The sequence below is a fragment of the Coregonus lavaretus genome, assembly GCF_964263955.1.
Source record: "Coregonus lavaretus genome assembly, chromosome: 10".
In the NCBI taxonomy this organism is placed as follows: Eukaryota; Metazoa; Chordata; class Actinopteri; order Salmoniformes; family Salmonidae; genus Coregonus; species Coregonus lavaretus.
The window spans coordinates 58,722,331-58,736,994 of record NC_139997.1 but is presented as its reverse complement, the minus strand read 5'-3'; the positions used below and the strand labels follow the sequence as shown (position 1 = coordinate 58,736,994).

At 44.4% G+C, this 14,664-nt stretch overlaps 1 protein-coding gene across 1 annotated transcript in view; it reads right to left on the bottom strand.

The window, feature by feature from the left end:
- Nucleotides 1–14,664, bottom strand: part of LOC311136393 (peripheral-type benzodiazepine receptor-associated protein 1-like) — a 204,764-nt gene that overhangs the window by 84,421 nt on the left and 105,679 nt on the right. Inside the window, exons 3-4 of the mRNA XM_084170490.1 lie at nt 9,812–9,919; nt 2,835–2,963 (exon numbers count right to left, since the gene is read on the bottom strand). Of these exons, the coding sequence (XP_084026616.1) occupies nt 2,835–2,963; nt 9,812–9,919 (237 nt within the window). The remainder of the gene's footprint in view (nt 1–2,834; nt 2,964–9,811; nt 9,920–14,664) is intronic.

Sequence of the window (14,664 nt, the reverse complement as noted above, 5' to 3'; positions counted from 1 at the left end):
CAATTTGCATACCGCCCCAACAGATCCACAGATGATGCAATCTCAATTGCACTTCACACTGCCCTCTCCCACCTGGACAAGAGGGGAAATAACTACGTGAGAATGTGGTTCATAGACAACAGCTCAGCATTCAACACCATAGTTCCCTCCAAGCTGCGGACCCTGGGACTGAACACCTCCCTCTGCAACTGGATCCTGGACTTCCTGACGGGCTGGCCCCAGGTGGTGAGGGTATGCAACAACACCTCGGCTACACTGACCCTCAACACGGGGGTGTGTGCTTAGTCCCCTCCTGTACACCCTGTTCACCCACGACTCCAACACCATCATTAACTTTGCTGACGACACAACGGTGGTAGGCCTGATCACCGACAGCGATGAGACAGCCTACAGGGAGGAGGTCAGAGACTTAGCAGTGTGGTGCCAGGACAATAACCTCTCCCTCAACGTCAGTAAGACCAAGGAGCTGATTGTGGAGTATAGGAGAAAGAGGGGAGAGCACGCCCCCATCCACATCAACGGGGCTGTAGTGAAGCGGAACGAGAGCTTCAAGTTCCTTGGCGTCCACATCACTAAGAACTTAACATGGTCCACAGACACCCGCACAGTTGTGAAGAGGGCATGACAGCGCCTCTTCCCCTCAGGAGGCTGAAAAGATTTGGCATGGGCCCTCGGATACTCAAAAGTTCTACAGCTGCACCATTGAGAGCAACCTGACTGGCTGCATCGCCGCATGGTATGGCAAATGCACTGCCCTTGACCGCAAAGCACTACAGAGGATGGTGCGGACAGCTCATTACATCACTGGGACGGGCTCCCTGCCATCCAGGAGCTCTATATCAGGCGGTGTAAGGCCCAAAAACTTGCCAAAGACTCCAGCCACCCAAGCCATAGACTGTTCACTCCGTTACAGTTCAGCAAATGGTACGGGAGCATCGGCTCCCGGACCAACAGGCTCCAAGACAGCTTCTACCCCCAAGCCATAACACTGCTGAATGGCCATAAGAAAAATGTAATGTTTACTCTGACTATCTGCACTGACACCATCTTGCACACTCACCAGACTATATATACACACTATATACATACACTACACTGACACTCACACACATTCACATTCACTGCATGCGTGTGCACACACACATACACACACACACACACACTTTTACACTCATCATATGCTGCTGCTACTCTCTGTAACTCTGTTCTTTATTTTACTCATATTATTATATATCCTGATGCCTAGTCACTTTACCCTGCCTTCATGTACAGTGTATTCAGACCCCTTGACTTTTTCCACATTTTGTTACTTTACAGCCTTATTATAAAATGTTTCTCATGGTCTGAGAGTCCTTTAGGTGCCTTTTGGCAAACCCCAGCGGGCTGTCATGTGCCTTTTACTGAGGAGTGGCTTCCGTCTGGCCACTCTACCATAAAGGCCTGATTGGTGGAGTGCTGCAGAGATGGTTGTCCTTCTGGAAGGTTCTCCCATATCCACAGAGGAACTCTGGAGCTCTGTCAGAGTGATCATCGGGTTCTTGGTCACCTCCCTGACAAATGCCCTTCTCCCCCGATTGCTCAGTTTGGCCGGACAGCCAGCTCTAGGAAGAACCTTGGTGGTTCCAAGCTTCTTCCATTTAAGAATGATGGAGGAGGCCACTGTGTTCTTGGGAACCTTCAATTTTCTGGTACCCTTCCCCCAGATCTGTGCCTCGACACAATCCTGTCTCGGAGCGCTACAGACAATTCCTTCGACCTCATGGCTTGGTTCTTTGCTCTGACATGCACTGTCAACTGTAGGACCTTATATAGACAGGTGTGTGCCTTTCCAAATCATGTCCAATCAATTGAATTTACCACAGGTGGACTCCAATCAAGTTGTAGAAACCTCTCAAGGATGATCAATGGAAACAGGATGCACCCAAGCTCAATTTCGAGTCTCATTGCAAAGGGTCTGAATACCTATGTAAATAAGGTATCTGTTTTATATTTGTAATACATTTGCAAACATTTCTAAAAACCTGTTTTCGCTTTGTCATTATGGGGTATTGTGTGTAGATTGACGAGGAACATTTATTTAATCCATTTTAGAATAAGGCTGTAACGTGGTCTGAATACTTTCTGAATGCACTGTACATATCTACCTCAAATACCTAGTACCCCTACACTGGTACTGGTACTACCTGTATATAGATCCATTCTTGTGTATTTTATTCTTTTTCTTATTCTTTTTTAACTGCATCGTTGGGAAGGGCTCCTAAACAAGCATTTCACAGTAAAGTCTACAATCGTTGTATTCAGCACGTGAAATGACATTTGATTTGAAATGAGTTTGACAACCCTGCAGTAAGTCACTAGCTATATCTGAAAACAGTGATAGGCTGTGTTTCCCAGTTTAAGGTTGGCCTCCTGGTGGAAAGGGGCATACAGACATGCACTTAGTAAGGCACTAGAGTCTAGGGATGTAGCTCAGTTGGTAGAGCATGGCGTTTGCAACGCTAGGGTTGTGGGTTCAATTCCCACGGGGGGCCAGTATGAAAAAAAAAAAAATAATGTAGGAACTCACTAACAGTAAGTCGCTCTGGATAAGAGCGTCTGCTAAATGACAAAAAAAATATTTTTTTAATGTAGACTATAATAATATAATAATAATAATAATAATATGCCATTTAGCAGACGCTTTTATCCAAAGCGACTTACAGTCATGCGTGCATAAAACATTTTTTTTGTGTATGGGTGGTCCCGGGGTTCGAACCCACTACCTTGGCGTTACAAGCGCCGTGCTCTACCAGCTGAGCTACAGAGGACCACTGTAAACAGTAAGTGTAGTGTACCACTTTGAGGTTGGCCTCTTGTAGTTTGTGTGCCCTGTCCTCCAGTCTCTTAGCGATGACAGCCAGCTCTGTGTTCTTCCTCCTCAGACGCCTCACCTTCTCCTCAGTCTCTGGGCCGCTGCTCTTCCTCTGCAGAGAGATAGAGGGAGATGCATATTTAAAAACCTCCTCCACAGGCCTGCAGCTCTGACTGACACAGCCAGAACAGGATCAAAATGAGTAGACCAAAATAGTACAGTAGAGGTAATCAAAAAGACAAAGACAAACCTTCGTAACCCCAGATCTCTGATAATATGAGTGAGATGTGTCACTATGGGGATTCGTTCCAGGCGGATCACTACACGAAGAACCAATCACATAACATCTTTCGGAGACAGACAGATCGAGTGGCGAATGAGGTGAGCCCCTTCCTCCTTATAAGGCGCCACTCGCCTGTCCTCTGGTCATTTTCAAGCATGCCTCTCTTCCTTGCTCTCTGCGAGACGGGAAATGCGGTGATCTCACTCATTATCAGAGAACCGGGGTTACAAAAGTAACCTTGAGTTCTCTTTCAAATTCTTGTTTCAATGTATCACTATGGGGATATGGCCAACTCCCGTATCGTAGAGATGCTCTCCGAAACCAGGCTAATCCCAACAGCATCACCCCTCAGAGTCTCCGACACTGAGAACAGTATGCGCCAACGAAGGTGTAGTGATGTCCAGTCGGTAAAAACCTCCAACGTATGAGGGGTGGCCCAACACGTCGCATCGCAAATCTATTGTAAAGAGATGCCTTTGAACAGTAGCAAAGAGGTAGCCATACCTCTGGTGGAATGAGCCCTCAGGCACTCCGGGGGCTGTAAACCCTTGCTATTATTAGCCAATATAATAGCCTCCACTATCCAATGGGATAGCCGTTAACGAGAGAGGGGGTCCCCTTGCAGGGAGGTGCCCAAGAAACTAAAAGTTGTTCTCTCTAAAACTCTCGTTCTATCCAAGCAAATGTGTACTGTGTACTGGATATAACAGTGGAGACGCTCTTCTTTCGTGAAGGGTGGTGGGTGTAAAGCTTTAAGCCAAGACCAATTATTGCTGACCTTAGGCATGAAGGCGGGGTTAGGTAACAAGGTTACCTTGGATAACCTGGGGCAAACTGTAGGCATGAATGGTGGACTGACAGTGTGTGCAGCTCACTCACTCGCTTTGCAGATGGAAGGGCAATTAGAAAAGAGGTTAGAAGGAGATATTACATCTCCACGCTTTCCAGCGGCTCAAAAAAGGCTGCTGTGAAAGGCCTCAAGCACAATAGACAGGTCCCATGACGGGAGAAACAGTATATCCTTCGAGTCAGACTCATTAAAGAAAAAATCTTCATCCAGTTCGAGGTGAGTAATCGCTGTTCTGATATCCAGAAGCTATTTTCAGTCATAAGAGACGGTAGCAGAAACATTATATACAAAGTAAGTTACAAACAATGCGAAAAAACACACAAAATAGGACAATTGGTTAGGAGCCCGTAAAACGGCAGCCGCAAAAACCATCAAGCGCTATGATGAAACTGGCTCTCATGAGAACCGCCACAGTAATGGAAGACCCAGAGTTACCTCTGCTGCAAAGGATAAGTACATTAGAGTTACCAGCCTCAGAAATTGCAGCCCAAATAAATGCTTCACAGAGTTCAAGTAAAAGACACATCTCAACATCAACTGTTCAGAGGAGACTATGTGAATCAGGCCTTCATGGTTGAATTGCTGCAAAGAAACCACTACTAAAGGACACCAATAAGAAGAAGAGACTTGCTTGGGCCAAGAAACATGAGCAATGAACATTAGACCAGTGGAAATGTGTCCTTTGGTCTGGAGTCCAAATTTAAGATTTTTGGTTCCAACCGCCGTGTCTTTGTGAGACGCGGTGTGGGTGAACAGGGTGATCTCCATGTGTATTTCCCACCGTAAAGCATGGAGGAGGAGGTGTTATGGTGTGGGGGTGCTTTGGTGACACTGTCTGTGATTTATTTAGAATTCAAGGCACACTTAACCAGCATGGCTACCACAGCATTCTGCAGCGATACGCCATCCCATCTGGTTTGGGCTTAGCGGGACTATTGTTTATTTTTCAACAGGACAATGACCCAACACACCTCCAGGCTGTGTAAGGGCTATTTTACCAAGAAGGAGAGTGATGGAGTGCTGCATCAGATGACCTGGCCTCCACAATCCCCCGACCTCAACCAAATTGAGATGGTTTGGGATGAGTCGGACCGCAGAGTGAAGGAAAAGCAGCCAACAAGTGCTCAGCATATGTGGGAACTCCTTCAAGACTGTTGGAAAAGCATTCCAGGTGAAGTTGGTTGAGAGAATGCCAAGAGTGTGCAAAGCTGTCATCAAGGCAAAGGGTGGCTATTTGTTGAACACTTTTTTGGTTACTACATGATTCCATATGTGTTATTTCATAGTTTTGATGTCTTCACTATTATTCTACAATGTAGAAAATAGTAAAAAGAAAGAAAAACCCTTGAATGAGTAGGTGTTCTAAAACCTTTGACTGGTACTGTAGGTAGGGGTAAAGGCACTATGCATAGATAACAAACAGAGAGTAGCGGGGGGTCAATGTAAATAGTCCGGGTGGCCATTTGATTAATTGTTCAGCAGTCTTACGGCTTGGGGGTAGAAGCTGTTAAGGAGCCATTTGGACCTAGACTAGACCGTGCGGTAGCAGAGAGAACAGTTATGACTTAGGTGACTGGAGTCTTTGACAATTTTTTGGGCCTTCCTCTGACACCGCCTAGTATATAGGTCCTGGATAGCAGGAAGCTTGGCCCCAGTGATGTACTGGGCCGTAAGCACTACCCTCTGTAGCGCCTTACGGTCGGATGCCGAGCAGTTGCCATACCAGGTGGTGATGCAACCGGTCAGGATGCTCTCGATGGTGCAGCTGTAGAACATTTTGAGGATCTGGGGACCCATGCCAAATCTTTTCAGTCTCCTGAGGGGGAAAAGGTGTTGTCGTGCCCTCTTCATGACTGTCTTGGTGTGTTTGGACCATGTTAGTTTGTTGGTGATGTGGACACCAAGGAACTTTAAACTCTTGACCCGCTCCACTACAGCCCCGTCAATTTGAATGGGGGCATGTTCGGCCCTCCTTTTCCTGTAGTCCACAATCATCTCCTTTGTCTTGCTCACGTTGAGGAAGAGGTTGTACCACATCAATAAACATTAAACATGGCTAAATGTATAGAATTGCAAGAAAATTTGCTTTAAAACTAAAAATAATTATCTGCACCCCATGACAAAATGTGTAGAATTGCAGGAAATAAGCTTTAGACCTGCAACATTTTCTCTCCGCCAACAAGAGGGGTGTGAACAGTGTGTGTCATGAACAGTGCTTGTGCCCATAGAAATAGACATGGCGCGCGCACAGTGGGGAGCGTGATGTTCCCCAAAGGAAGATATAGGGACTTGAGAGGGTGGGGTCTTCACCCTCCATTTCAGTCGCGAGGTCGAGGAGACTCACAAGATTAATCTTGTCGTCATCCCCTATCTTGCCCTCCCCTGACACCAAGTCGTCAGACAGTGAGGGGGAGGGAATTGAGGCTATCCATAACCTCGCCCCAGCTGGGCTCGTATGCGGGGAGATAAAACTTAGCCTTGGCCGGGGGGTAGGGCTAGAGGTACGTTTGAGCCTCTTTTTCAAACTCACCCTAGTCAGCGTTTTGCAGTGTTCGCAGGACTCGGGGTTATCGAGTGCTGCCTGAGCATGTTCCCTTCAAGCAGTTGATTCTAAAAGGTGAAAATCATTCCCCGCAATCATAGAACCGTAAGTGCAAGAACGTGGGGGTTCGAGTGCTGGCCATGGCTCGCCCTGGGATGGGGTAGCAGTGGCCATTGTATAGAACAAGGCTTGCTAATATAGAGGTGCCTGTTGTAAAAACAATGTGTAAGCCAGGAGGCTCTGAATAGACATAAGCTAACTAGATAAAAAGCCATGACGCTAATAGCTAGCTAGGGTGAGCCTTACTAGCCACAAGGCTAGTAGGGCGGCAGGTAGCTTAGTGGTTAAGAGCGTTGTGCCAGTAACCGAAAGGTCGCTTGTTCTAATCCCCGAGCCGACTAGGTGAAAAATCTGTCGATGTGCCCTTGAGCAAGGCACTTAACCCTAATTGCTCCTGTAAGTCGCTCTGGATAAGAGCGTCTGCTAAATGACAAAAATGTAAATGTAAGGCGCTAGCTAGCAGCTAGCTTGTGGCTAAGGTGCACTGTAGCTAGCACAGTGCTAGCCGAAGGGGACAGTGTGGGGGCAAGGTTCGACTTCGGGTTGGTATATTCCCACGAAGCCGTGAGGCTAAACTGGTTGGTCTAGTTAACCCAAACGAGTAAACGTAGGTTAAACTAAATGAGAAAAGGGAGCCGTAGTGATTTATCCGCAAGGAAGAGAGGTGAGAATGATCAGAGGACGGGCGAGTGGCGCCTTATAAGGAGGAAGGGGCTCACCTCATTTGCCACTCGACCTGTGGGTCTCTGATAGATGTTTTGTGATTGGTTCTTCGTTTACTGATCCGCCTAGAGTGAATCCCCATAGTGATACATCGAAACGAGTATTTGACATAGAACTAGTTATAGTTCTTAATACACTGGCAATTTTTTTTGGCAATATTGGCAGGCAATGTTGCTGGCAACGGGGTGGGGTATGAGACATTGGAGCAATGATGGGCAACGGGCAACATGGACATGAATAACAGATTTCCTATGAAGCATAGATCAACTTAAAACATTTAATTTCCACATTTATTTACTCATCTCCTATAGCTTGTTATTTCCTGTTGACTGGCACAGCTGTACTGAAACTCATCAGCTAACAAACAAGCAACAAAGAGGTGTTGCTCCTGCCCTGTCCATTCACTCAACCTGCTGTCAGTCAAGTCAATGGCAACCAGACATACAAATACCTAGACTTAGCTAACTTTTAACTTCATAATCATAAGCTATATTTATGTGACTGGTAATAAGCTAGCTAGTCAGCTAGTTAAACATACCAATAAATCTCAAACTAAAAACAAAAAGTAGATTTGCCAGTTTGTCCTACTGACTTAACACGGGCTTCGATTAGCATGCGCACCCCAGTGGATATTTTTGGCAGTTAAACATGTCGAACTGAACACAGTATGTACACTGAACAAAAATATAAACGCAACATGCAACAATTTCAAAGATTTTACTGAGTTACAGTTCATCTAAGGAAATCAGTCAATTGAAATAAATTAAATAGGCCCTAATCTATGGATTTCATATGACTGAGAATACAGATATGCATCTGTTGGTCACAGATACCTTTAAAAAAAGGTAGGGGCGTGGATCAGAAAACCAGTCAGTATCTGGTGTGACCACCATTTGCCTCATGCAGCGCAACACATCTTCTTCACATAGAGTTGATCAGGCTGTTGATTGTGGCCTGTGGAATGTTGTCCAACTCCTCTTCAATGGCTGTGCGAAGTTGCTGGATATAGGCGGGAACTGAAACACGCTGTCTTACACATTGATCCAGAGCATCCCAAACGTGCTCAATGGGTGACATGTCTGGTGAGTATGCAGGCCATGGAAGAACTGGGACATTTTCAGCTTCCAGGAATTGTGTACAGATCCTTGCGACATGGGGCCGTGCATTATCATGCCGAAACATGAGGTGATAGCGGTAGATAAATGGCACGGCAATGGGCCTCAGGATCTCGTCACGGTATCTCTGTGCATTCAAATTGCAATCGATAAAATGCAATTGTGTTTGTTGTCCATAGCTTATGTCTGCCCATACCATAACCCCACCGCCACCATGGGGCACTCTATTCACAACGTTGACATCAGCAAACCGCTCGCCCACACGACGCCATACACACTATCTGCCATCTGCCTGGTACAGTTGAAACCGTGATTAATCCGTGAATAGCACATTTCCCCAGCGTGCAAGTGGTGTATCGATGGTGAGCATTTGCCCACTGAAGTTGGTTCCGACCCTGTTGAGGACGACGAGCACACAGATGAGCTTCCCTGAGACGGTTTCTGACAGTTTGTGCAGAGATTCTTTGGTTGTGCAAACCCACAGTTTCATCAGCTGTCCGGGTGGCTGGTCTCAGATGATCCCGCAGGTGAAGAAGCCGGATGTGGAGGTCTTGGGCTGGTGTGGTTAGACTTGGTCTGCGGTTGTGAGGTGAGTTGGACATACTGACAAATTCTCTAAAACGACATTGGTGGTGGTTTATGGTAGAGAAATGAACATTAAATTCTCTGGCAACAGCTCTGGTGGACATTCGTGCAGTCAGCATGCCAATTGCACGCTCCCTCAAAACATCTGTGGCATTGTGTTGTGTGACAAAACTTCTCATTTTAGAGTGGCCTTTTATTGTCCCCAGCATAAGTTGCACCTGTGCAATGATCATGCTGTTTAATCAGCTTCTTGATATCCCACACTTGTCATATGGATGGATTATCTTGGCAAAGGAGAAATATGCGCAATTTGTTTTAGACAAAATAAGCTTTTAGTGTGTATGGAACATTTCTGGGACCTTTTATTTTAGCTCATGAAACATGGGACCAACACTTTACATGTTGCGTTTATATTTTTGTTCAGTATACAGTATGTATTAACGTATCATGAGAAATATTGTAGTGAGGCAACATGAGACGTGACACTTTACTCCAAAACAGGAGTTGATTCTCTCTAGCGCCCTCTAAAAAACGTCCACCATGTTTTCCAAAATATTTTAGAACATGTCCGATATCTGCGCTCTGATTGGAGGATTCCTTAGGATTGCCCACAGGGTTGTGCTGCTGATCAAAATTGCTCATTTTCAATGGAAAAAAGTTACTGCAACCATTGTAGGCAACATTACTCTGCAATATTGCCTTAAAGAATTGTGAGTTTATCATAAGCTTTAGTCTAGACGAGGCCTCTACCTAGCCCCTAGTTCTTGTCCAGACCTCTAGTCTAGTCCCGGTAAACACTCACCAGCAGGTCGTTCTCCTCTCTCAGGTTGGTGCAGGTCTTCTCCATCTCATCCAGAGCTCGCAGCAGCTCAGAGTTCTGATGCACCAAGAACCCATAGTCAGTGCCATTCTGGAACACAGAGATAGAACACACACATCAATATCAAGTACACGCTCCCACTCCACATTTACAAGTCTTGCCAGGACATTAAAGATGGAATCTGCATTAGGGGAAACAGTGCCACTGTCCGCCCCCAGCACCGTTGTTATTGTTTTAGTTTTGTGAACGAAACGGCGGTGTGTCAAGCAGTGTGGTAAAAACATTGCAGCACATATTCTGCTGTTCTATCACGCATGCAATTACAGTGCCTTGCTAAAGTATTCATCCCCCTTGGCGTTTTTCCTATTTTGTTGCATTACAACCTGTAATTTAAACTGATTTTTATTTGGATTTCATGTAATGGACATACACAAAATAGTGAAGAAAAAATTTACTTGTTCAAAAAATTCTAAAAAATAAAGAACGGAAAAGTGGTGCGTGCATATGCATTCACCCCCTTTGCTATGAAGCCCCTAAATAAGATCTGGTGCAACCAATTACCTTCAGAAGTCACATAATTAGTTAAATAAAGTCCACCTGTGCAATCTAAGTGTCACATGATCTGTCACATTATCTCAGTATATCTACACCTGTTCTGAAAGGCCCTAGAGTCTGCAACACCACTAAGCAAGGGGCACCACCAAGCAAGCGGCACCATGAAGACCAATGAGCTCTCCAAACAGGTCAGGGACAAAGTTGTGGAGAAGTACAGATCAGGGTTGGGTTATAAAAAAATATCCGAAACTTTGAACATCCCACGGCGCACCATTAAATCCATTATTACAAAATTGAAAGAATATGGCACCACAACAAACCTGCCAAGAGAGGGCCGCCCACCAAAACTCACAGACCAGGCAAGGAGGGCATTAATCAGAGAGGCAACAAAGAGACCAAAGATAACCTTGAAGGAGATGCAAAGCTCCACAGTGGAGGTTGGAGTATCAGTCCATAGGACCACAAGAAAAAAATAAGCATATGGAAGAAGGTACTCTGGTCAGATGAGACTATAATTGAGCTATTTGGCCATCAAGGAAAACGCTATGTCTGGCGCAAACCCAACACCTCTCATCACCCCGAGAACACCATGGTGGTGGCAGCATCATGTTGTGGGGATGTTTTTCCATCTGCAGGGACTGGGAAACTGGTCAGAATTGAAGGAATGATGGATGGTGCTAAATACAGGGAAATTCTTGAGGGAAACCTGTTTCAGTCTTCCAGAGATTTGAGACTGGGACGGAGGTTCACCTTCCAGCAGGACAATGACCCTAAGCATACTGCTAAAGCAACACTTGAGTGGTTTAAGGGGAAACATTTAAATGTCTTTGAATGGCCTAGTCAAAGCCCAGACCTCAATCCAATTGAGAATCTGTGGTATGACTTAAAGATTGCTGTACACCAGCAAAACCATCCAACTTGAAGGAGCTGGAGCAGTTTTGCCTTGAAGAATGGGCAAAAATCCCAGTGGCTGGATGTGCAAAGCTTATAGAGACATACCCCAAGAGACTTGCAGCTGTAATTGCTACAAAGTATTGACTTTGGGGGGGTGAATAGTTATGCACGCTCAAGTTTTCTGTTTTTTTGTCTTATTTATTGTTTGTTTCACAATAAGAAATATGTTGCATCTTCAAAGTGGTAGTCATGTTGTGTAAATTAAATGATACCCCCCAAAAATCAATTTTAATTCTAGGTTGTAAGGCAACAAAATAGGAAAAATGCCAAGGAGGGAGAAAAAAACAACAGTGTTTGTTGCTTGCAGTAACATCTTTTTTGTTGTAATATCCTAAAGGGATGTGGCAGTTTCACCATTAAGGAGTCCAGCTTTAAGATACAATCTTCAATATTTACTGCTGTTCAATAATAATTTCAGCTTTCTAGCAAACCAGTGGTGTGGCTGCCGTACTTTTGGTGATTCATCTTTTGGAGCCCATGATGAATCTCTGCACTGCAGTAGAGATTGCTTACTGCTTCCAGACCACTGTCTTATTACAGACCACATTCTCATGATGACACATAACATTCAGCTGCTCCTGTCCTCCAGGGGAAACATACTCCCACAGTCCCCACAGCCTCCCGCCTCTCCCTCCATAGCCCCTATACAGCCTCCCTCCTCTCCCAGTCTGTCAACCACTGTTGTATTGTTTGTACTCTCTAACCAACGCTGCTGCTCTTACAACCAACGCTGCTCTCAGGGTAGTGGATGACAGCTCAATGAGTGGGCCTTTTCATTAGAGAAGGCTCAACCAGACCACCACACTGCAGCCTGGCTGGCACTGAACTCCTAGAACCTGTTATTGAGTCACACTCAGAGCAGGGAGAAGAAAAGGGGTAAACGCTGTCCTCACATGGCATGGTAGTGAGAAGAAAGATGAGAGAAGGAAGTACAGTAGAAACTAAAGAGAGATCGCAAACACATTTCTGGCAAAGCTAAAAAAGCGACAGTATAATCCGCCATGCCCTCCCTCCATCTTAACTACATCTGGTCTGACATACATCTGAGACGTAATCATGGACTCGGAGGCTTTATGGATTTAGCCGTTACTTGTCCTTGTCAACCCCTTAGCACAACACAAACAAGCTCGCTATCCTCAGAGCCTCCAATGAACGGCCAGCTGGACGGACCGTTGGAGGGGTGACACTTTCAAAACACTACATCCCTGATTAAATGACTGAGGGATGAATGGAGTGAGCAGCCTGGCAGAGTTGAGGGTCTGATGGAGAGAGAGCAGATGGATAGACAGAGGAGCTGGATGTGAGATGGGTGTTAGTCCTTGGAGTCAATCAATCAGTTAGTAGCCCCTGGGCAAACACCTCCTCCAACACACTGTTTACCCGACTAAGGGTAGTGTGTTATACTGTAGCCGACTAGCAGAGTAATAAGGGTCATCTGGGTTTGCCATCGGACAGAGCGCTAGTGTTGCATGGTATACCAAAACTTCTTTACTTTTTGATACAAAAAATAATAATAAAAAACAGTTCGGTAGTGGAATTTTTGTAACGTTCGGAACTTCTGTCAAATGTGTCTCACGTGAATGAGAGGATCAGGTCTGTCTATCAGCGCAGTCCCTTTATAGCACAAAGAGTCTAGTATAATAATATATATAATATGCCATTTAGCAGACGCTTTTATCCAAAGAGACTTACAGTCATGTGTGCATACATTTTTGTGTATGGGTGGTCCCGGGGATCGAACCCACTACCTTGGCGTTACAAGCGCCGTGCTCTACCCAGACAGCTCCACTCATTCATTGCTAGAGCTGTCTGGGCTGCATTGTTATTTCCCCACTCATGCTGCACAGAAGAATAATGCATGTAGAAATGTTGAAACTGTTCGCAAAACAATGTCCATACAGGCTACAACACGTGTACAATGCAAGACGATACCGGTAGCTTCCAGCTTCCTTTAATTGTAGGCTAACGTTCCTTGCTGGTTTACAGCTGAAGCAAACATTACTTCACTTCCCTAGTACTTTCTGATAATATGCTAACCAATATACTGATTTCAAAGCTGATTGTCACTAAAAACGTTATTAATTAACTTAGTCTCCCTCGCCACTAAAAACCAATCCACTTCTTTATCTGCCTGACCTCCCGTATAGTTTCCACTAGATTCCATAAACACAAAATCAGATACCCAAGTCACTTTCTGCCTCCTACATGACATAATTACATTCTTAAAGAGACAGCGCATACTTTAATAAAAGAAGAGATGGCTTCTTCTGTGCAAATGTTGTTGATCAGTACAATAAAATAATATGTTCTCCTAGCAATTGCCAATAAAATAAGTCCTACATGGAAGTGATTGTTTGTCATGTGTAGCCTCATTAAATCACCTAAAGCAAGCCCAATAACTGAATGCATGCACACAATCCTATCGAATAATATGCATTCAACTGTATTGTGACTAGACCATTTTTGAAATCGACTTTATTTAAGTTAACAAACATATCAACAAACAAAATAGTCACATGCAAACAAGCATACATACAAACCTTTTACATTACCAGTAATCCTAAACAGACACATCAAATAAATTAATAATACAACAAGTTTTAATTGCCTTTTTGTTTTCATTTTTAGTTAAAGTAGTGCCATATTGTTTAAATTCATTCAAGTTAGGTTTTGAATTATCCATTTGCATTTGTGAATATGAAATGTTCCTAATATTATTAGCAGTTGAATTAAATATACTACATCTTTATCAATGTCAGGATTTCAGAAATAATTATATAAAAAACATTAAATTGTACAACCTGTCCTATTTTCTTTGTAACAAAGTTATGTCTGTCAATCCCCCAAATTCTACTATAAATACAGGTAAAAAACAAATGAAAAATGGTCTCCTTCTCCATTCCATGTATGGACTTTCTTTTATACAATGCACGTTTTCATTGCTTGCTAGTAAATCAATAAATCATTCTTCTTTTAAAAAAGGTTGGATGTGTCTGACTATTCATTAACAGGAGTCGACAAGATTTTTTTTTTTTTTTCTGGCTCAGAGGTCTATAGCCTAATGCGCTAATGCTGTGTCAAATGGACAATGCGCCAATCCCCTCCAACCTGGGATGGTATAATTTAACACGGAATCTTCTCTTAATTTATAGACTAATCAACGCTGATCAGACCCGGTCCTGGCCGATATGTCGCCCTAGGCAAGTCCTAAAAAATTGCGGCCCTCCTATCCCCACAAAGTAGAATAGTAGCCTAGGGCGGCATATAATTCACTTTTATGAATACCTATGTGGTAGCCTACCGTTTGTGAAACAGGCAATTTACAG